General features: G+C 42.1%; 1 protein-coding gene across 2 annotated transcripts; it reads right to left on the bottom strand.

Moving 5' to 3' along the window:
• Positions 1 to 15,372: 15,372 nt before the first annotated feature.
• Positions 15,373 to 21,808, bottom strand: LOC147428914 (uncharacterized). 2 transcript variants are annotated; one of them, XM_086494912.1, is made up of 4 exons: positions 21,669 to 21,808; positions 19,199 to 20,323; positions 17,877 to 18,040; positions 15,373 to 17,768 (listed from the first exon to the last, which is right to left on the bottom strand). In XM_086494912.1, the coding sequence occupies exons 2-4, from the start codon at positions 20,296 to 20,298 to the stop codon at positions 16,030 to 16,032; spliced, it is 3,003 nt and encodes a 1,000-aa protein (XP_086351038.1). In that variant the 5' UTR covers positions 20,299 to 20,323; positions 21,669 to 21,808; the 3' UTR covers positions 15,373 to 16,029. The 2 variants fall into 2 exon arrangements, with proteins under 2 accessions (XP_086351038.1, XP_086351039.1); XM_086494913.1 differs by lacking the exon at positions 21,669 to 21,808 and adding an exon at positions 21,023 to 21,588.
• Positions 21,809 to 24,741: the final 2,933 nt, after the last annotated feature.

The raw sequence follows: 24,741 nt of genomic DNA, 5'->3' as shown, positions 1-24,741 counted from the left end.
CATAAGCATAGTAGTCTTCACCATGTTGTTGAAGTCTCTCTAATGAAGCCCATGCTTTCTCCGTTGTTGGAACTTTAGAGAATCTGGTCTTCAAAGCTTTGGAAATTTGGGTATATCCATCTTCAATCTGAGAAGACATACTCCAAAACCATTTCTCAGCATTGCCTCTAAGGCATAGCAACAGAAAATCTCCTTTTTCAATGTCATCCCTTTTACCAAGGATATGGCAAACCATTCTAAAATCAGTAAGAAAATCATCAACATCTTCTTCTAAATTTCCAAAGAAGATTGGGATATCCTCAAAGGTATAGCATGCCATAGTCTTTCAATGCTAGAACCACACAAAGATTAGGTTCAAACAAATATTTTCTCTCATAACATCAACTAACTACAATACAACAATACAAAGATTAGTTCAAGCATTCATGCAATACAACAACAATAAGCACAAAGTCCTCCTCAGTGGGGGCACCAAAATTGAGGCGGTCCTGGGCGGGCAACAAGAGAGGCGACCTCTAAACACCCCTCAAGGCTCCTGTGCTAATCAATTGGGGCTGGGGCAACCACAAGCATAACACAACAACCAACCCACAGCCAAACCCAAACAAGATAGGGGCACCACCTAGTTAGAGAGCGAACTAGGACGCAAAAGAGGAGAATCCCTTAGCAATACAAGCAAGAAGGAAAGGGTACACTATCACTAATTTAAATGCTACCAATACACGCACCAAACACACACACACACACACACACACACAAAGAGAGAGAGATCTTTGTACAAGAATTTAGCTTCAATTTTAATGATTGACGTGGGTGTATGAACAGCTTGGAGGAGAGTCAAGAGACACGATTAAGTTTGATGATGTTGCAATCTACACATTATCTTAGGATTATGGGAGACCTCTCACCATACAACCCTCTTATAATGTTTTCCCAAGCAACAAAAACAAACACAAGAGCTCTTGAGTCACATACAAGCAGATACTACAAAAGAATCTCAAAATGAAAACACGTCACCTTAAACCAAACGAGATGAGGTTGCCAAGCGTGAATTGGAGAGACTCAAGAGAGTTTTGACCCACGATTTGCACCCAAATTATTGATTAAATTGATGCACAAGAGTGGGTACAACTTTCATTTGAAGTTATAAATCACTCACTCCCTTGCAATGTTACAACTAGCTCAAAGAAGCTTTCCTATACAGCACATGTGATGGTGCATAGAGAGCTCACTCTCACTCCCTAAAACTAAGATGGTGAATGGCACGCTCAAAGTAGTGAGCAATAGTGTAGGGATCCCCAAGCACGTCACCATTGCAATCGAAAAATCTCTTTTGTAAATTACGTACCTAAACAAAGCAGTGACGCTTGCATCTGACCACCCGTACACTGACTGAAGATTCAAAAACGTCAGACAAGTACGAAGCACAGATATTTTGGTGCCTTCATAGAATTGTTGACATGCCAACTTCCTCAACATGTCTTCAAGAGATAGGCACACGGCTTCTGGTGCTGCTTTGTTAGCGTTCTCCTCGCTTGTCTGGAAGAAGGCATCAACATCTCCTCTGTGCCACTGTCTTCTGTCTTTAAGCCCTTTTCTGCTTCCATCCTTGGCTCTATATTGGTCGGACCTTCACGCATAATCCTTTCTCTCTCTCTCTCTCTCTCTCTCTCTCTCTCTCTCTCTCTCTCTCTCTCTCTCTCTCTCTCTCTCTCTCTCTCTCTCTCTCTCTCTCTCTCTCTCTCTCTCTCTCTCTTAGATGTAGGTGTTATGTCGCGAAAATCAATGCCCGTTCCGTAGGAGTCGTATCGTAGATTCTGTACGATTTCTCTAGCAAACTCTCCGTACTTATGCACATGCTCATTACATATCCTACGCATGTGCAGGATTTGATACTTGCACAGCGTGCACGAGCATGCAATCTTTTTCTCCATGTTAGTTGATGACGTTGCCATCTACAATGATTATGAATGTTGTTTTAATATATATACTCCTCACAATGTAAACTACCTCGCATTCTCTAGTCTTGCCCAATCTCCGTACACCTCGGTCCCGAGGTGTACGGAGATCAGGACCACCAAGTCAAAATCTCATCTTTATTGGTCAAATCCTATATGGGTAGACACATACCTGCACTCCGAGGTGTACATGACAATGCATATAGCGGGCAAAACCCCTTTGCCTCTTTTAGTTCCATAGTTTCTTCTAGAGGGAGAGAGAGAGAGAGATAGAGAGAGTTTCTGTCCTTTTCACACAATTGGTCAGCCAACCTAACTCTTTCACGCCGAATTTCTTTATCTACTATCTATCTCTCTCTCTACCTCTGTAGCTATCTCTAGTTAATTCTCTCTCTCTCTCTCTCTCTCTCTCTCTCTCTCTCTCTCTCTCTCTCTCTCAATATATCACTCTCTATCTCCCTATTTCTCTCTCTCTACGTACCCTATCTCTCGTTCTTTCTTTCTCGATCTCACTCTCACTATCTCTCTTTCTCTCCCTCTCGCTATCTCTCTTTCTCTTTCTCTCTCACTCTCTCTATTTAATTTCCTATCTCTTTCTCTGTCTCGCTCTCCACTTCCCTCTCTCTCTCTCTCTCTCTCTCTCTCTCTCTCTCTCTATATATATATATATATATATATATATATATATATCGTCTCTCTCTATTTTCTCTCTCTCTCTCTCTAGGGAGAGAGAGATAGATAGATAGATAGATAGTTCTATTATCGTCCTGGGAGGTCAAATATGACCTATGGGACCAAATGAACATGTCACGTGGTGAGTGGAGTTCATAAGTGACTCTCGATGCTCAAAAATGGCTGAAATGAGCGTCGCAATAGAGAGTCCACATCGTGGTTGGGAGAGGAAGGTATGTAGGGAGAGATCATGGCTGAATATATGTGGAAAAGAGGACCTAATGTGGTCCAAAGCTGAGCACTCAAGTAGTGTGTGGTACTCACTCTCTCGCACTTGACGAGGGCATAAGGTGCAAAGTCGATGACACTCCTCGCCAGTGCCCCAACGTCCTGTCTCGCAGCGTAGAGAATGGGAGCTAAGACGAATGGAGGCAATGGTGCGGATCGCACTCAACGGGATGGGCTCAAGGATGTAGGAATGGGTTCGGTTACCTCGTTCCGAGAAGAAGAGAGATTTGTAGTTTGGGGCAACGTGTGTGGTGTAATGGCTGAAGTGAGAACCTCCGGATTTCTCCCAAGCCATGATACATTGGCGTTGTAAGAAGGCCTCATTAACTTGGGAGTCGATCGACGCATCCTTGACCAAGTGACATGCATCCCATCTTCCAAACCATTTCTTGATATCAAGCATCCACCCCGAACTTAGTATTTTGCTCTTGCATGTCTTTTGAACCATTTGACTTGCTTCATATGTGATTCTAGGAAGTCGATGCAAAGGGCTACGTTGTGTCTTACGCATGTACTCCACAACCCTTTGCATGCCCAAGACCTCAACGGGAAGCAATCCGGACTCAAGAAGTAAGAGCATGTAGGGTGTTTGTGTCTTGACTTGGAGAAAGTTGGTGAGAAAACGCTTTTGGACATTCTCAAACTCTTTCCAAGTAGACTTCCCGATGCTTCCACCCCACACCTCCACTCCATAAAGAAGCACCGGTGTCACCAATGTGTCAAAGAGGTACTTTTTGAGAGCCCAACACTTGATCTCTCCTGCATTGCACATGTTCTCAAATGCATAATAGGCCCTCTTTCCGACTTCCAAGCGACGCATTGCACAATCCTTCCATTTATGATTGGATGGAACCTCAAGGCGAAGGTACTTGAAGTGATCTACCACTTCAAGTTTCTCATTGTTATATACAATGCATGGATTTTCATCATTGAGGGTCTTTACAAGCATAACCTTGGTTTTGGATCCATTCACGATCAGCCCGCTATGTAGGCAAAAGCATTCCAAGACACTCATAAGCTTTTGTGCATCTTCTAAGGTATGTGCCAAGAGCACTACATCATCGGCATAAAGCAAAAGCATGATCATTGCATTTCCAATCTTAACCTCTTCTATGCCTTCTTGCTGCATAAAGTCAAGAACCATGCATTCCAATTCATCAATGAGTAGCCCAAAGAGGGTTGGGCAAAGTGGGCATCCTTGTTTGACACCAATAGTGCTTGCAAAAAATTCTGAAATTCCATCTCCCATACGTAATCGACATATCACTTTTTGGTAGATGCGAAAGACTGCATGCATAAATTCTCTCGGCACTTGAAGGCTTTGCATACGTCTCCAAAGATTTCCTCGCGGTACCATGTCAAAAGCTTTCTTGAAATCCACAAAGCAACAATACAACTTTTTTGCTTTCAATCGAGACGCTTCCATAAGAACTCGAAGAGTGACAAGGTGATCAATAGTGCTATGATGCTTTCGAAAACCTGCTTGGCCAAGTGCACGTTTACCATTCTTTTCAGCCCATTCACTTATCTTCATCTCCATGATACATCCAAATAACTTTGCCATTAAAGAACCAACCATTACAGTGCGATAGTTGTTCACATTGTTTACATCTCCTCCTTTGTGCAAAGGTTTGATCCAATTTGCACTCCAATCATGAGGCATGCCATACTGAAGTGCAAGGTTAAACATATCGCATATCCAAGAGAGAAATAGAGAGAGAGAGGGATCACTCTTTATTTCTCTCTCTCTCTCTCTCTCTCTCTTTAATTTATACGAACATCTCTCTCTCTCTCTCCCTCTCTACCACAGCAGAGCTCGTCGCTTTACACCAGAGGCATACTGATCGAACGAGCGACTAAGCTAGGGAGATCCAGACGCCCACGACTGTGGAGGACTACACAACATCGACAGAGGCTGCATCAGAGGATCCAGGTCACTTTGGCTCGACATGCACAACGCCCGGTCAGACTACTGACCATGGAGGAGATTGATGAGATCCGCCAGCGACCGATGCTGGATCTCCTATGGTCTACCTATCCCAGGTAGCTTTTTTAGCTGCTTAGTCCATAGTATTTTATTTTGTCATTTTGTCATCTTGTTACTTTGACTTTGTATCACATCCACCACATTGTAACTTTCTGGTCTCATAGGTCTTTGTCCTTTTGAAGGCGTTAATATAACATTTCATTTTCATTTCTCTCTTTAATTTCTCTTTCTTCAAAATTTTAAAATTTCTACGCATACATTCTCTCTCTCTCTCTCTCTCTCTCTCTCTCTCTCTCTCTCTCTCTCTCTCTCTCTCTCTCTCTCTCTCTCTCTCTCTCTCTCTCTCTCTTTCCTACACACACACGATGTAGAGAGAGAGAGAGAGGGGTTGGCGGGGGGGGCGGTCCGAGAGAGTTTCATAATATCTGCATAGCAGGTTTCGGCCAAGAGATCTGAGCGCGTCGTAGGCAAAAACGACCGCCTGCGTGCGGATTTCCCTTTATTTTCCCCGAATTTTTTGCGTCGAAATATGCGTCGATATACTCGTGGTAATATCCGTTGATATACGTGTGGTAAAGTATGCCTTGCCACGCGTATTTCCACGTGCATATCGACGGATATTCCCACGCATATATCGACGGGTTGCAAGTACATCGATAACCGCATGGAAAGGTACGGCCGTCGATATATACTGCATCGAGATCTTGATGTTATGTTGTAGTGTCTTAGCAGACCACGCCATGGGGGAGCTAGTCAATAGCACGATGCTCGGGCCAAACAAACTCTCACACACTATGTTTTGTGAGGCAAAGCCGCTTGGAAGGACAAATATGTAAGTTTCTTTAAATTGGAGCCTAAATCAGTTCAAAAAATATTTTAGTTTATGAATCTCATTTGTTCTTGCCAACGTAAAATATCACTATGAGTCGCCCAACCAGAGAGATGATAAAGTATCGAGAGCGGCACATAGGATTCGATACTTGGCGATGGTTGTTGGAGAACCATCACATCTATAGCGAGCAATTCGACTCAATAGTCGGATATCTATTGGCGGTAAGTGTCGACAAATCAGATTGTATTAAAGTTTTTTGGAGTTATGAATTTGTTTAATTTGGTTTTGGTTAATGTACAGTCAGGGTGATCAACATATGTAAGTGTGGGACAAGGAAGAGGACGAGGACGAGGACTTGGATAGATAGATAGTTTTTTTGTAGTCTTCTTTTAAAGTGCAAATGCGGCACAAAAAAAACTCTAAAATTATGATCTTATTTGTAACTTTCTTAAGTTATTTCTCTTTTGTACTTATATTGTCAAGGTAAGGTATATTCAAAGTCTATTGTTTAAATTTTCTGGTATACTTTCAAAATGCAATTGATGTTTCATATGTTTTATGCAGGTCAAAAATGAAGGTTCTTATTTGGACCACCCAAAATTGGGTGGGAGCACCTTTACTTTTGAAAAGCCATTTAGCGGTAATATCCGCCTTAAGGCGTGGCAATGGATGTAGTAATGGTCGTGGATATATATCTGCCACTATTACCAAGTCTATTGCTAGCAAACCCGGTTGTCGCATCTATTGCCACTCCTATTACCACCAACGCAATGCTCTCTCTCTCTCCATTTTTATTTGTTAATCTGCGATAATAACAACGGTTCTCAATTTTTTCTCTTATAGTACATGTCTATGCTAAATACACACGGACGCTACTATAGGGTCAAGTATGGTGGTGAGATCGATTCGAACACTATGTACGGCAGGGCATTTTGACACCACTTGCAGATTCTTGTACATTCGACATATAAGAATTGTTTTATCAAGTTCAAAGATGAATTTCCCGATCATACACGCTACATCAAGGAAGCATTGCATGCTCTCTTTCTGAAAACCTCCAATGAGTGTTTCTCCATGCAAAGGTTGGAAGGGTATATCAAAAATTTCTAAAAACAAGTGATCAAGTGTATGACGCATTGTCGCCAACCAAGTTGCAAATCTAGAGTTGATCTATCATGGTGGCAATATGGCATATGTAGAGTGGGAGTAGGTTGTGTAAGAAAAGAGCAAGGAAGTGACAACAAGATCATCCCACATACAACAACGCAAATTGCAGACCAGGAAAACTATCACACACTATGGTTTGGGAGGCAAAGCAATCCAAAAAGATAAATATGTAAGTAATTTTTAATTGTGAAAGTTTTGTATAAGAGATGTTTTAGATTATGAAATTTTTTGTTTATTTTTAACTTAGAAAATTGTCACTTTGACCATCCTACTAGAGAGATGGTCAAGTACCAAGGGAGACACATGAAGTTTGATACTTGGTGATGGTTGTTGGAAACCACCATATCTTGCATGAGCACTTCGACTCAGCAATTGGATCTCTACAAGCGGTAAGTATAGTTATTGAATATTGTAATAATCTTTTTGACTTATTTATCTAACTTTGTTTTGATTTTTGTAGAGTCAAAGCGATCAGATTTATGTATCTCTGGACAAGAATAAGGAGGACGAGGACTTAGATTGATAGATACTTTTTTGTAGTCCTCTTTTAGAGGTGCAAGGATGACACAACATACCCTCATTTGTACATAAAACACATTTGGAATTCTACCTATATTAGTAATTAAATTTAAGTATTTTTCTTGTGTTCTCTAAGTTATGCAAGTAAGGTGTGACATGTAATTTTAAGTATGTTATTAATTTCAAAGTTTATTATTATTACTTTTTTACGCTTTTCAAAATGTAATTGATGTTTGATATGTTTTTATGCGCGTAAAAAGTAAAGATGCTCATAATTTAATTTGGATGGCCCAAACATGAGACTGAGGGAACTAGACCCTGCAACTCTCCACCCAATCATGCCCTATATAGGGCCTGTCTTGCTAATAGTAGGGCCCCCCTAAAAATAGGATCTATTTTTTCCCTTTAAGTTCCACGGGGTCCCAAACCATGGCATCAATGGTCCCAATTGAAAGTCGCGATGGTGGTCGATTTGGACCATTGATTCGTTAAATCTAAACTCGAGATCTCAAGTTTAGATTTCACAAAACTAATCTTGGGAGGTCAGCCACATGGACATACGAGGGATCTAATCTCGGTTACACCCTCGCTTTCCCATCCAGGTTTTGAATCCTCACCATCAGCTCGAGGAGCACACGCCTTGACCAACATGCCCCCGTGTGCCTCGTTGAAATAGATGTGATTTCAAGCCAATTTGAAGGTAAACTTGGGATCTTGACATAAAAACTAAACTCCAGATCCCGATTTTAGTTTTTGTGGACCTCACCATAAAAACTAAACTCGGGATCACAAGTTTATCTTTTACGCGTCGACGGCCGAGACCTGCAAACGCCCTTGATTTTGCACAAGGGCCCTTAATCCCATGGTTGGGACCCCATGGTACTTAAAGAGAGCTTAAAGCTGAGGTCTTGCATATGGAGCCTCATCTCACTATATGCATGATAATTTCTGCTTTGTTTTTCAATTTTTTGCAACGCATGCGATGCAAGGGTCTTTGCGCTCTATGGTCCAGCGGGAGAGAACTCCTAGCTTTAGTTCTTTGTCTCAACCTCGAGGCAAGTCTTCTCTTCTTGTACTTCTTGAAGGGCCTTATTGTTGGACTCCGTTTGTTATCTAATTAGTTCATTGGCCTCTACAGATGTGACAATATGAGTGGCTGATGGTTGAGGAAGTGATTCTCTGTGGCTATAGGTAACAAATTGTGATTATGTGAATGTGATTATAAACATTGTGATCACAAGAAATTTCACGTAATCACGTGAATATTAAATCCCTATTCAGAGCTCCTCTCAAGCAGAGGGAACACACACTGTCCTGACCACACCAGTAGATTTGAATTATAGAAGGCTAAGACCGACGCAGGATCCTATGACGCTCCTCAAACTTGTTACTTCAACAAGGTTTCTTAGCAGCAGCAGGTGCAAGTACAGGCAAGGCCTGTGGCTTGAATGGTAAACCTGTGTGACTAGTATGGTCAAATTACTCGGCAAGACCGACCATTAACTACAATTCCAAGAAGCTGTCATGCAAGTTGCTATGGCATGAATCCTAGGCAAGCTATTTGTCCGTAATGCACTCACACAAGGATATGATCTACTCATTATCGGCAAGCGTGATCCAACGAGTTTTCACAGGTACTTGGAAACACTTACATATGGTGGTACACTATTGGGCAAGTACGCTTTCATTTAACTATGTTCAATCTAACACTACCATAAGACACATTCTTGGAGCAAGGCTCCATACACCAACACTCAAGAAACTGACTTGTGTATTATGTTGGCTATTATATTTTTGGTATCTCCTCCTTGTGCTACCTAGAGGAGGGGAAAAGCAAGGCTTCGAGGAGCACGGCTCCATGCATTGGATGCATAATCACTTCAAAACCATTGTAGGTTAACGGGGAGCATGCAATATACGTACACTAAGCACATTGGAAATCACATTGACATTCACATCTATGAGCTGATGAATCCAATGCAGACAACCACACATACGGGATGCTATGACTTTCGATGCCAAGAGCAGTCAATAAGTATGTTAACTTTAAGTTTCACTTTTGAACTTATTCACTTTTGCAAGAATTTCAACAATGACAACTTGCCAAGAAAATGTTGCTTCGATCAAGCAATGTTTGTCAATAGATGATACTTGATAGCTAATCTATAGATGCTATCTCTATCAATATTGGGAAATCTCATGATTCTCAATAAGTTGCACAATTCGATAAAGCTGATTCTTTATGAAATTTTGACAAGGTCGACTCTCTTCTACTTTGACATATGTGTGCCAACAACAGGAGCATCTGTTTTAGCTACGAACTCATGTTGCATTCTATCTCATCTTTTTTATGAACTTATGTGAAGCAAGGCTTCACTTCAAGGAATATTTCATAGAATTTTCCAAAGTTTAGAATATGTTATTAGCATACGGACTTTGGAGAACTTGGCACCATGTCTATCTGATTTTCTCTTGGAGATCGGTACGATGCAAGCCACAATGGCATGTAGGGTACATTCAATAACTCTAAACTTTTTAGCATATAGGGCTATGAGCCAGATTCAAGCGATGACCACTCATCCTAGAGGGGCGACAAGGTTAGTAAATTTCAAGGTATGCTTGTTTTTTTTTTGCAATTTAACCTTCCCATTTCAAAAAGATTTCTCTATTGTGATGTTGAGATGTAGAGAGAAAGAGAGGGACGAGACAAGAGACACACCATGTACGCTCCCAAAGACTGATTCACATTGATGACAAGATACAAATATATAGGTGAGACCAAGTTGAGTAGAGTGAGCCATAGATAGCGCCAACACCCCCACGCAAACAAAGGTGTCTAGCTTTGGATGAAAAAACCCTTGGACAGTTTAAGGGAAAAACCCAAGTCCCTATACAATGTGAAAATATGAACCAGTGATGATGATGTGAAAGTGAATTGTGTATCTATGTAAAAATATACAAATGACTCAAAGATCACAGTGTGCAAGTGTGGATTGTGCATAGTGCATGGTACCTATAGGAATACAATGTCATATATACAAAGCTATCAAAATAGCAGAGAATCTAATCTGAAAAGAGTGAGGCAAAAGCAACTCCAAGCTCTGAGTGCAAGAGGATGAAACGTGACTCGTTGAGGCCTTTGGTAAGAATGTCTGCAATCATCTTGTCACTTGAACAATGCTCAACTATTATGGTGCCTTTGCGTACTTCATACCTGACATAATGATAATGGACATCAATGTGCTTTAACTTATTATTTGAACATAGTCTTTTGCAAGACTAATAGCACTCTGGTTGTCACACCGCAAGGGTGTGCTAAAAGAGGAGAGTGATCAATATCAACGAGCATTTGTCAAAGCCAGATTAGCATTTGCGAACAACTAGTGAAAAAGGTCTCTTGATAATCAACACCTGCAACTTGGGAGTAATCTTTTGCAACTAAACGCGTCTTGAACTTGTCAAAAGATCCATCTGCTTTTACCTTTGTCTTATACACCCACTTACACTTAACAGATGTACGACCAGGAGGTAGTTCAATTAATATCCATGTACCTTTAGAGATAAGAGAATCGTACTCTGCTTCCATAGCCTCTTGCCATTGATCCTTTTGTGGTGAAGAGATAGCTTCATTATAAGTAATGGGATCTTCAAAAGTAGAGAAAGCATTATCAACAATATCGTCATCATAAACATGACATGAGCCATGTTCAAAATCAATAGGCAAATCAACAAAAATATCAATATCATCATTGGCAACATTCGGAATGGATGGTTGTGAAGAGGAAAGCTGCTCTATAGGAAGCGTTTCATTAGCCTTTGGAAGTGTGTGAATATCCAATAAAGATAACTTTAAGACCAGGAGCATCAAGTTTTGTTCGTGTTTCTTTGGGAACATGAATATAAGCAATACATCCAAAGGTTCGAAAATGAAATACAAAAGGAATGTCACATGTCCATGCTGTGATGGGTATTTTACCAGAGGGTGCAATAGTAGGAAGATGATTCTGAATAAATACTGTTGTCAGAGTAGCTTCAGTCCAGAAAACACGAGATAACGCAGAATGAATCACCATATATCTTACAACATTGAGAATAGTGCGATTCTTTTATTCAGCAACGCCGTTCTGTTGAGCTGAATATGGAATAGTGTGTTCATGATGAATTCCACTTTCAGCATGGTAACTCACAAATTCTCGAGGAACATATTCTCCTCCATTGTCACTACGAAGCTTCTTGAGGCGACGACCAGTTTGAAGCTCCGCAACCTTGTGGAATTTTTTGAAAATAGATAAGGCCTCAAATTTTTGTCTAAGTAGAAATATAGTCAAATACCGTGAGAAATCATCAATGAAGGTAATGAAGTATCGATATTGTGATCTAAAAGAAGGTAGAGGTCCACATATATCAGTATGAACAAGATCCAATATTACATGAGAATGAGCTGTATTTGAGAGAGGAAAGGGTTTACGATTATGTTTCCCAAGAGCACAAAACTCACAAATTCCCATCTAGGGATGAGCTTTAAGATCCATGCCATGAACAAGATCACGACATTGAAGATCAAAGAGTTTTGAGAAATGAGCGTAAACAAATCGGTGATGCCATACTTTGCAATCATGGTCACCTGGAGCAGTGACAACATTTTCTACAGCATCATTGAGAGAGAATTCAAACAAATTACCGTTTCAAGGAGCAGTGGCTATAGTTTGTCCATCTTTCTCAATTTGGCATTTGATATGATCAAATCCAACAAAGAGACGAAGATCAACAAGTTTAGCAACTGAAAGAAGATTATATTGAAGATCTGGTACATGTAATACTCCTCGCAAAATTCGAGTAGAAGAAGATAAGGTACTAAGATATAAATCTCCAATACCCTTTACTTGACAAGTTATATCATCAGTAAGATAAACAACCCGTTTAACTCGTAGTGGATGGTAGTTATGGAGCCACTTAGACTGATATGTCATATTTCCTGTAGAACCAGAATCGACAATAAAAGGTGATCCATCACATACATGAAGTATTTTATCTGGAGCATCTGAACATAGGACGCAGCTTGTTTCTAGTACGATATTGTTTCGATGTTCAATAGCATATGCTCTATCTGTGTCGAATCGAAGCTTATAGCACATATGAGTGGGATGATCAGATCATCCACAATATTCACAAGAAGAAGAAATTCGTCTAGATAAACGTGGTTGTTTTGTGATAATATTGTGTTCTTCATCATACTGACGTGCCCAACAATCATCTTCAGTATGGTCATTTCTGTTGCAGTAAGAACATTGCTTATTAGGAAATTTGAGATGAGAGAAAATATTACCGCGACTGCCACCTCTGCGGTTTCCTCGTTGAAATGGACGCCTTCGAGCATAAAAAGCATGTTCCATCTTTTGTGATTCATTCTCCTCTTGTGAAATCATAGTTGTATCATGACCAACATTACGTCGTTCTTGACGTTGAGAGTATTCAATTAAAGACATGCAGACTTGGTCGAAATCGAGACCATCTTTATTAGAAAGAATGGTCACGATGTTATCATAAGAAGAGTTCTTCACGGTATCAAGAGAAGTATAATCAGTTGTTTTTGTGGAAGTCAAAGGAGACAATAGAAAGTTGATTAATAATGGATTTAAAATACTCAATATGTCCCGTCATGGCAGTACCAACTTTATATTGTAACTTGCTAAGAAAACCTCTCAAATAAAGTATTTCTTTAACATATTTTTTCTGAAAGTTTGCAATAAGGTATTTTCATACGTCGTGAGAAGTAGGCTGTTCATACATATCAAGCAAAAGGGAATCGATAAGAGCAGAAAGAATATACGAACGATTTGTTTTATCACGTCATTGCAAATCCGTATACGCAACATGTCAATCTTCAAATACAGGTCCTTCAGTGATAAGCACATTGTCATGATCCATATCAACAGCCTGAGGCGGACATACACGATTTCCAAGGACAATATTAGAGAGTTCATCGCCTTCAAGAATTGACAACATCTTTTCTTTCTAAGCTTGGCGTTGGAAAGGAGGAATAGAATGCTAGCCAAAAGGAAAACCATTGACGAGAATAGTCATAGCCATATCTAGTTGTGAGAAGACGTATAAAATAAAATCACAGAATCTGCACACCATATATGGTGAAGGATGCAATTGAGGACGAGAGAAATATGAGGACTGTATATTGTCAATGACAAACGCAAGAAGGATGCTCAATAAACGTCAAAATATGTGAGCAATGTCACCCAAAAAAGCTGAGAAAAGGAGACATTAATAATAAAAGAATCCTCAAAATAGAGTGACGTGAGACTCAATATTGACAACCACAATATGAATGGCGAAAAGATAAATTTTCTCGAAAAGTTGACGTCAAAATTAGAAAAACGGTCGTGGACGCTTCACAAAGGCGCACAAGGACGAAACCTGCGGCAAGCTCAATTGTAGTAAAAACAATATAACTTTCTGCTTCGAACTCCGATTGATGCAAACCTAAAAGTCAAATCGAAGAGCTCGAGGAGACGAACAAGTTTTGGATGAAAAGTGCCATTGCAATGTATTCCGTTGCGCTTTTTTCGTTTCTCCAAATTTTGAGCAGAAGACCACCAAAAGATGAGTTCAGTGTGTCAAAAGACATATCAACAAAAAAATGTAATTAGCAATTTACTATATAGATCAACAATAAACGCCACACAAAACACTAATCATATTCTTCTTAACACAAAAAAACTACAATTAACAAGAATCAATCCTAAAAAAGATTTGTAGCAATTCTGAATCTTATATGCAAATCGTATACACATACTCTAATTTGTCACCATGAATTGAATCGTCGCATGATTGTTACCGCTCTGATACCATGATGAGATGTAGAGAGAAAGAGAGGGACGAGACAAGAGACACATCATGTACGCTCCCAAAGACTGATTCATATTGAAGACAAGATACAATATATAGGTGAAACCAAGTTGAATAGAGTTAACCATATATAGCTCCAACATGTGCAATGCAAAGTGCTTTGGCAGACTTCATACAAAGCGAACTTCTCTTTTGTGCCGAGGAACTATCATTTGACTTTAGATCAAGGATAATGACACACATATTTGGCATTAAGTAGATATGAGCTTACAGTTTGAGTCCGTCAATGATGCACTGTGATATATACATGCCAGACTAATCGTGCAAGGCACGTACAACTGTAGCTCACAAGGTTGAGACTGTTGTTGAAGCCAAGGGCTTACCAAATCATTTTTTTGGTATGCATGCATGACATGCGATACGATTGCAATGCAGCCACCCCATCAATCTATATGCTTTCGCAATACCATTTGCTAGACTGGTAGATGGGCTTTCGATCGTTGACATATACGTATACAACAGCGAGCACTTCACATTATTGGCTCTATGCACAAGGTGCAACCAATCCCACTAACAGGTTTTTGGATAGCAAGTAGGCATGATTTAGCTGTCAAGCAACTGATTCATGGGAAGACATAAATACATTGAGAGCCTCCACACAGATGGTTTCTTCAATCAACACCTGAGAAAATCTAGTATGACGCAATATTTACTTTGAGGATATTGGCTATCTTTCTCCTCTATCATGGAGAGAGTAGATTCTGTCACAAATTAGTTGTGAATAAGATTCCAACTAAAGAAAAGTTGTTGCTTAGTTGCAACACTAATTAGTCCTCTACGAGGTCTCATGAGTACATTATCCAAAACTAAAGAAACAACCATGAATTAAGCTAAAATGTAAGGTATTCTTTCGGATTTATAACTAAAATGCATTTATATCTTACCTCAAAAATTAAGCTACAATGAAATTACAAGCAATTTTATTTGTTTTTACTAAATTAAGCGCAGACATTGATCAAGGAAGACAAAAATACATCAGTATGCCCCATATGTGGAGAGAAAAGACATACAAGAGCATGAAGTCAAAGTAGATGGAAACATAATCAAACTTATTTCTTCGGGTCAGATATGAGGTTACACCGAGACAAAAAAATAAGCTGGGGTGAACATCTGGTGAGACAAACTCACCCCATAGACAAGTCATCAAATCTGTTTAGCAGATCGATTTATCATGAGCTTGTGGGCTTCGACCATCCTCCTGCAGAAAGATCACCTCTACCTACATGATACAATCCCAACGGGGAAATTTACAATATAAACCGGATTCGGCTATTAACTCCCTCTCTGAGCCACACGCACGCGCGCACATAAACACACTAAATTACAGCCGACACAATGCAAGCTCGCGTGTGATAATGTGATTATCTTTTATGTCGATAAACCTAGACTCTAAAGGCAAACCTCGAATTCTTTACAGTACAGCTGGTCACACGGACCTTATGGCGAACAGCTAGTGCCTACTGGAGGAGCACACTCTAGCTAAGAATTATGGAGCAGCTGGCTTGCTAATTTTCTGCAGTAACGAGCTACGTTACAAATAATGGGTCACGAAAGCAAGCTGCTGCAGGCAAACCAAATAAAATAATGGGACTCCAATGAGCTACTGGTACATATGATACATACCCAATAATTCACCTCTCCATTTATACAGAGGAGAGCACTGAACGAGAGCCTGCTATAATTAGCTAGTGCTCTTGGTTGGTGGAAGTTGTTGATGTGTTGCTCTCCGCAGGATCGTTGTTGAACTTCTGAAGCATGTTAGCTATAAACGATTGCGTTGCCAACCCTGGTTGCGACATCGCCGCACTAGAAACTCTCATCTCCTGCTGATACTGCTGTATCTGAGCTTGAAGTAACACCTGTTGTTTTTGCTGGACCTCATCCTCCTCACTAACCAGCTGCCTTGCATCTTGCTCAAGATCTACCTTGTGCTCCATATGTCCAGCTTGATTGGATGTACTGCGCGAATGCTGCGGATCATCCATGCTGCCTCGTTGCTGCATCTCCAGGCTTGCCGTCTGCATAGAGATGTCCTCAGATTGTCGATCTACCCTAGGAGTATTATCGACCGTTACATTTGTTTGACTAATGTTCACATCGACTGGCCTTACGTCAGGCGAGATGCCACTGGCAATCTGTATATTGATCGCCTTACTAGTCATGTCTCCCCCACTGTTATCAGGATTACAAGCAGAAAACATATGACTAACTGCCGTATTTGCCTTAGCCACTGGCGCGATTGCATTGTCGGTTGAAGCAGTTGCATCGGATGCCGTACTCAATTGTGAGGCTGGTGGCATGATTGCTAGCACTTGATCTGCGCTTGTGGAGCCGTGTGCAACCAGGTCTCCTTCGACTCTGCCACCCCTGCCAGAGGCTTGATGTACCAGCATAGGGCTATCCACATTATCTAGGTTATCAGAGAAGGGTTTGTAAGGCAGAGCCTTGATGCTGTTGCCTATGCTTCCGCTACCTAGCACCCCTTGCTTGTAAAGAGCATCCAACTGGTGGTAGTAAGGGCAAGTCTTTGCATTCTCTGGGCGGTTTTTATTGCTCTCTTTAGCTTTCTTAAAATACTTGTTGATGTTCTCCCACTTCTCCTTACATCTTTTAGCATTTCTGTTGTACCCCAAACGCGACATGCCATTTGCAATGTCCTCCCAGAGGGGACCCTTCGGGCCAGGCTCCGTAAATCGAGAATGGAGGGTGGTACGCAGCTTGATGAGGGCTAGAACTTCCGGCTTGGGCCACCTCTTGCTATTGGGATCAAAGGGATCTTGATCCTCTGGTATGTGATGAAATGTCGGATCAAGCGCCGACGGGGCCATAGGCACATGAAGGGGCGGATGCACTTGCACTGGTGCTGCAGCAATGGCCAAAGCAGTTGTTGTAGGGAGTTGAACTGTTTGGCCAGTCACTTTCTGCAGAAACGCCACGATGGCCGCATCCCGTGTGGCTGCTAAGCTCCTTTCTTGCGCACGCAAATCATTCTCCCTACTCATTCTTGCCATCTCCTGCCTCTTCCAAGCCTCCTCCCTGATCATTTTGTCTTGCTCTCTTCTCTCCAAAGCATCTAGAAAACGCTGCTGCATTTGTTCCTGCTTTTCCATCACCTGCTTGAGCAAGCTTTCAAAGAAAGCCATCATACGACTTAGAGTCTTCCTCTTTCGTTTCTTGCTTTCCGGTGCGGCATCTGAGGGGTCCTCATATTCATCATCATTGTCATCATCGGAGGTGGATGTTTCAGAGGAAAAGTGGAGCCCACTAGCATCAGCAGCAAGGGGCCTGACGAAGCTTGCAGGAGCCGAGTTCGATGATATACGAGCGGACATGTCTACGGTGCGGCCGGGCATACCCAGAGAGGTTCCGAGCAGCAAGCCAGCTGCTGAGGATCTACCCAAATCCCCTCTGGATTGGTTGTTGCCTGAGCAGAGCAACGGTACGTCATTCAGTAGGATTTAGAGTATTATATTAACGCTAAATAAGCATGCATTTGTTGTGTTTGAAATGAAGATTTCAGTAGAAGTACAACCTGCATTGCCGTAGAGAGCCTCGAGCTCGCTAAAGAAACGGTAGTTCTTGCCATCCTGCCGGCCTGCCTTGCCTTCCTTGGTCCTCTTGTAATATTTGTGTACATTCTCAAACTTCTCCTTGCATTTTTTGGCACTTCGCTGATAGCCCAGCTCGGCCAGTTTCCTGCACATCAAATAATAGTCAAGCCCACAGTGAGAAGATTACCCACGGAGGCGACAAAACTATATATACACGGTCCAATTTGAAGGACCAATCGAGCCCTAACAATTGGACTGAGGATTATTAAAGTCAAACAATGGAAAAAGTAAGGACACTTGCAACCGTAAAATAATCAGCACAGCTGTGTAAAAGGGATGGGCTGTCACACTCTAATTTGACGTTGCCATCGTGTAAAAAAGAGCAATCATCATGTGTGTCGACCGAGAGCTATTCAACTATTCAATCGAGCGATTGATATACAATAGCAAATTGTGTTTGTCTAATAACGACAGGATGAAAGCGACCCCGCCATGCATCAGCAGCATGTGCAGAAGACCTTGGGGCAAGCTTTTGGCCTTTAGGAGAAATCCTATTTTCGATACAACTTTTGGCAACGTCATTAATGGCTCGAAGGTTGCTGCAGTCCTATTTTAAAAATTGACCTGGTTATTTGCCCCTAATTACTTAAGTGCTTTACTACTTTGCCACTAGTCTTGGATAGACATGGCGGCACACATATCGCAGTATCTCCTTCATTTTTCGCCAAGGCAATGCAGCCTCTCAGCCTACACGTAGTAACTTCTCGGTAAAAAAAGTGATAGCCCTCTCTGATAAATGAGGGTTAAAGCTTAGATCTACCACTTCAATACACGTCTGCAGTTCGATACTCTACACGAAAAAACAAAATAAAAGCTGGCGCATGTGCGTGCGTGCGAGCACGCTGTGTGAGGTGTTGAGAACAGCTTCAGTCAACGTCCGCTGCGTTCGTTGCATTAATTATCAATTATTAATTATTAATTACTAAACGCAGCTGCAGCCTGGCAGAGAGGTTTATCATAAATTTCCTGCTCAATTGGCTCAATGATAAGACAATTTTAGATTGCAAGCAGATCCGCCCTTTACAAAAAAAAGTCGCAATGTGATTACTAATAAGGATTAGGCCTAACAAGGAAAGTCATTAGTTGTGGATTACGCCTGGTTTAGGGCACAATTAAGCTGAGCAGAAACTGAAGTACCGAAAGGAGCACGTACGGGGGGGTTAACCATGAATGAAGAAGAACCTTGGATCTGATTCTAATGAATGAGAGAGAGAGAGAGAAAGAGAGAAAGAGAGAGCGGTACCGTGAGACTTCGTCCCAGAGAGGGCGCTTGAGGCTGGAATCGCGAAAGGAAGAGTCCATTTCGGATCGCACTTTGAGCAACGCCAGCGTCTCCTGGCGAGGCCACCGGTTGCCGCCGCTGCCACCCTTGTCCAGGTCGTCGCCTAGTGCATCCTGCATGTCCTCCGCCTGCTGATGAATCATGGCCTGCACACAACTCGCTCCTGCTCCGTCGCCTTGATCACCCTGCTGCTTGTTCATACTGTTATTGTTACTGCTCCCTAACCCTATCTGCTGCAACGCACTCATTGCTGGCGCTGCTCCCAAATTGGGCGTTACCATTGTGGCTGCTGTTGCAGCCGTGGGACTCAGTAAATTGCCCGCAGGCGCTGCAGATTGAGCCAGCACATTAGTTGCAGGTGCAGAGGACCCTGCCGCAGGGGCTTGTGTTGTCAATCCAGCTACTTGTTGCTGCTGCTGCACCCGTGCTGCGTGCTGCAGCGTCGTAATTGATGGCTTCGGTGACTCTAGCCCAAGTCCTAGCGTATGTTGCTGCTGCTGCTGCGTGTACTGATGCTGAAGTATCGATGTTTGCTGTATGTGCTGATGTGCCTCTTGACCCCCAGTTCCGTGCTGCTGGACACCCGTGCTAATAGACGGCACCATACCTTGCTTTTGCAGAGATTGGTGCAGATGCAGCCCTGCAGGCGATGACGCTGATGACGCTGTTCCAGAATGATCTACAAGTTGCTGCGCCTGTTGACTTGTATGAGACGATGATTGCAGGCTCTGCTGGTGATGGTGGTGAGAGAGATGGTCTTGGAAATGAAGAAAGGGCTGTTGCTGATGTTGTTGCTGATGCAGAGAATGATGGTGTTGATGGCCTTGACCGAGTGAGTACGAAAGGGCCGCTCCGCCATGGTGCTGCTGTCCAGTGGTGGGTGCGGTATGGGAAATGGAGGGGGGATTGCTTGATAGGCCTAGTCCCCCTGCAGCAGCTGCAACCTCATGGGAGAGATTGAAGAGATGGGCATGTGTGGTGCTGGCATTGGCTGTTGAGGAAGGCGCTGAGTTTGGCCTTGCATAAGGAGGCACCTCCCCATATTGCCCCCCTTGCTGCATCTAGTCCACCCTTTGCCCTGCCCTCCTATAATTTGCAGACCAGTTATACTGTCTTCTTATCAATGTTAAAAATTCAAAGCCTACTACAGTAGATTACTTGTACTCTCGAGGAATTAACAGAATTTGAAGAGGGGATTGAATGAAAGAGAGAAAAATAGAGAGAGAGAGAGAGAGCCTGTTGATACTCGCAAGGACATGTGAAGTTGATAGGCAAAAGTGGGAAGAAAAAAGAATGGAGAGATTCGGAATCAAAACTACTAAAAACCTGCTCTCTTTCTATGGAGACGTGAAACAGTAAGATGGGCGACTAGCTGCAAGAATGACCTGCACGCACACAGAGGTTAGAGAGAGAAAGATCCAAAATAAGCCGATGAGAGAGAAAGAGAGCGCAAAAAAGAAACCTTATCTTTAACCTTAGCTTGTTACGGCTTGGGCTGTTGCACCAATTATTAGATCTTATTTTCCAAAAGAGATAATTTGAGAGAGAGTAAAGTGACTCTAGATTTCGTAATATCAGGTAAAACCTAGACTTAACAGAGTAAAACACTACGGAGCCGAGGATGAGGACGATGAGAAAAGTGGACCTTTACATCACAGACCTCCCAAATAATATGTGATGACGCTTGAACAGATAAACAGATCGTGAAGCCAGACAAAGGACACAGAGAGAGAGAGAGAGAGAGAGAGAGAGAGAGAGAGAGAGAGAGAGGGGCAAGGCGCTTACAGTCTTACAGAACTCCTATGCAATGGTATAATTGGATGTGAGCCTGTGGCCGGATTCAAGGACAAATTGGGATTGTATGTGTATCGGGGTGACTCAGTGTCAAGTGAGCATGAGCATGTGTAGAGAAAAAACTACAGGGATGAGCTGATATATGAAGGTGGAAGCGATGACTTCCCATCCAAGTAGCTGGGCAAGACGTGACAGCAGAAGAATACTACCCCTACCCTCCTCCCTCTCTCATGTAATCATATGCAGCTTTCTTTCTCCTCCTTCTACCGAAGTGGAAAGAAAGCGAGGAGGTGGTAGATGGGCGAACAGCTTCACACAGGAAAATCAATATATAAAATATTAAGTGGTGATCACGATTTCAGAAACAATGTGTGTGTTGTGTTGCGTGTGTAGGCCTGCATGCCTCATGACATGGGACCTGGACAAGATTGGGGCAATGGGCATATTACGGAAGCAAAATTGCAATTGGGCAGAGAGAGAGAGAGAGAGAGTAGTAGGCACCACTGCCCTGAGGTCACGCAGCTATCCCGAGGGCTTCATGTGTTTTGCTCGTGTCGTGTGTAAAAAAGGGTATGTCAGAGAGAGAGAGAGAGAGAGAGTGAGAGAGAGAGCACCTCAAAGAGCAGAGAAAAATTACCTTTTCTTGTTCTGCTGCACTCGTCTGGAGGTCTGTCTTCCTAGGAAGTTCAAGCTACTACTCTGCTACGCGGTGGAAAGTAGAACTCTCTGTGAGTTTGAGAGAGAGAGAGAGAGAGTCCACGCCTAATAAAACACCAGATGGTTATAATGACGCATTTAGAGAAAGAATTACAGCGACCTTGAAAGGTATTCAGCACACAGCTATAGAGAGAGAGAGAGAGAGAGAGAGAGAGAGAGAGGGGTAGTAACTTCAATTGTACCGCCAGCCGAAATAGCAAGAGAGAACGAGGGTCCTGTTTCCACTGTGATAATAATTGACTCTCGAAGGCGTTATAGGAAAACCTCTCTCTCCCTCACGAGAGAGAGAGAGAGAGAGAGAGAGAGAGAGAGCAGGCTAGAGCTCCGCTGTCTTCACAGCTCACCCGCATATGCTGTGGCGCAACTTCTTCTTTATATATTTAGTAAAACCTGTAGCCTCCATTCCAAACCAATTAATTCTGACCATGATTTTTTCCCAATCCACCACTTTCAACCACTTAAATAACCTACCAAACATGTAAAATCTATCTTCGAAACCTCTAGATCCTGATGTAAATTTGCCATCCCATGGTAGATCCCCTCTCCCTATTGCTGAAACATGGATACTAGATTTTCTCAAGGATTGTGGGGATTTACCACAGTACATAAGAAAGTTTTTAATGCTACATATAAGTAAGGAATGAGAATTTTTTTTGTGATGCTTAGAGCTGGGTTGCACCATGGGTTAGTGGGGGCAAGAGGGGCAGAGCATTGCACCAGGTTGCACCCAGAACTAGAAAAATACATTTTTCCTAACCGATCAAAACAAGGGGAAACTTGAAATTCTCTCGGTTTTCAAGTCAAAGTTTGAAGCTTTTGTCGATAATTACACTAAAACTCGTGTAAATTTGCCAGGTTTCTTAAAGGCAAGCTAAAAATCTAACTGGGATTATGTAATTTCAACCGGTTAAAATACACTAGACCCAGTTTTTTTCTAACACCGGTTGCACCCATAGTAGGATTTTCTATTTTCAAGGAGATTATGGGAGATAATTGATTGGAGATGGAAAACCTCTTTTTAAGGAGAGTCTTCTGGTACCTAAAAGATACCTTATTCCCCTTCTTTTTCCAATTGCTAGTAGGGTTTCTTGAAGTGTTCTATACTTGTGGAGGAAAACATGGGCATGCATCTATTTAGTAAACACTCACGCTACTAAACCTTGGTGCGATCATCTCTTAGACGAATAGACTACATCCGCGTCTTAGTACCATTGAACTATTTTATTGGATGAGAAAAAGGTTTTTAATGCTACCACCTAATGTAATGCACCAAAGGATTCACATATCACAGGTGTCTCTATGTGCGTGGCATCTATGTGGACTTATTTGTGTGTGGTTCTTTGGGGGTGGGTGGATCCACACTATTTCATATGAATAATCAAATAAAAGTATGTGAATAATTTTTTTAAAAATACTATCATAGGCACAAATGACCATAAAATTTTCAATGTACCAAATCATACTCTAATATCGCTCGACAATTTATATGTATATTATCCGTGCGCACAAAGTAGGAATGTATGCTAAAGCCCTCGAACAACTCTTAAAGCTTTTGGAAGAAGTCGGGTATAAAGGAAATACAGTGGAAAGGACTCAAGGGGATGAGCATTCCCACAGATTGTCACCATTTTTCTAGAAGATTTTTCTCAAAAATCACTGTAGGCTAACGAAAGTGGTTATAAAATGGTGAAGGTCAGCTGGAACACTTTGTTAACCCTCACGGCACACGGACACCCTATGATCTATAAACGTTGTATTATTTAGAGTCAGGTACCGGGCTTGTCGGACCAATAGGGAAAGGTAGAGTGATCGCCGATGAGAGGCGCACTTTAACTTGGACATTCAAGGGGTTAGTTGGCTAAGCATGGGCGCCCAAGTGTGAATGGGGTGAGCTCCTATAAAAGCCAACTAAACCTAATTTTTACTCATTCTCTCATTTGTGCAATTGAAGAGTGCTCTTGCTCCATCTCCATCTTCTTCTTCTTCACCTCCTTGTGTGTGTGTGTGTGAGAGAGAGAGAGAGAGAGAGAGAGGGAGAGTGTGTGTGCGATCGAGCATTACGAAGGCACGACGGCGGCGAAGCGGTTGAGCACGGCACAACTGCAGCTTCTTCTTCATCGCGGCGAGGAATCCACCACGAAGGCGAGCGTAGAGCGGTGAGTGACACACCCTTTGTTCTCTTGAGCTTGCTAGTTTAGGCTTGTTGTGTGCTTGGAGCCGTTTGTGGCTCGCACACGGTGTATTGGCAAGTCCCTTGCTTCGACAGTGCGGCAAGGAGCGCACATTTTTGGCGCCGCTGCTGGGATATGCCCTACACTAAGCTCGGTTAGCACTTTACGCTTTCTTCTGGTGCAATTTCTATCATAGGAAAGGCAGGGAAAGAGTGTGTGGAGATTTCTGTTTTTTGCGTTTTCTACATTTGCTGTCAAGTATCAATTTCTGCTATTGTCTGCGTTTTTTCAATTTCTGCAATTTTCTGCATTTCTGCGTTTTTTTAATTTTCTGCAATTTCTGCAAATTTCTGCATTTCTGCGTTTTTTTTAATTTTCTACATTTTCTGCATTTCTTCTGTAATTTCTGCATTTCTGAAAAAAAAAATAATAATAATAATATCGGAAATTAAAAACGCGAGTGAGCGGGCGGCAAAATTTTTCGAAAATAAAAAACGTGACTCTTAAAACGGACGGGTTGGTTTGTATAAAAGATAGATCGGGATCGGGAACGTGACTCTTAAAACGGACGGGTTGGTTTGTATAAAAGATAGATCGGGATCGGGATCATTTTCCCAAGCCCAAGCCCAAGCCCAAGCCCAGGCCCAGGCCTTAGTCCTCAGTCTTATGATGTATACTAGACTCACTCTTATATATATACCCTACTCCCTCAAGAGAGAATGAGAGCATGTGGGACAAGTCCTCCACTCTTCCCACTTGCACCCTTAGACTTTCTAGTTTGGGCCTAGTTCCCTACTGGAAATTGACAGTTTTAGGGATTCC

The sequence above is a fragment of the Adiantum capillus-veneris genome, chromosome 22 (assembly GCF_014529385.1).
Source record: "Adiantum capillus-veneris isolate H3 chromosome 22, ASM1452938v2, whole genome shotgun sequence".
Lineage (NCBI taxonomy): Eukaryota > Viridiplantae > Streptophyta > Polypodiopsida > Polypodiales > Pteridaceae > Adiantum > Adiantum capillus-veneris.
The sequence above is the reverse complement of the archived record's forward strand: the minus strand, read 5'-3'. Positions and strand labels throughout refer to the sequence as shown.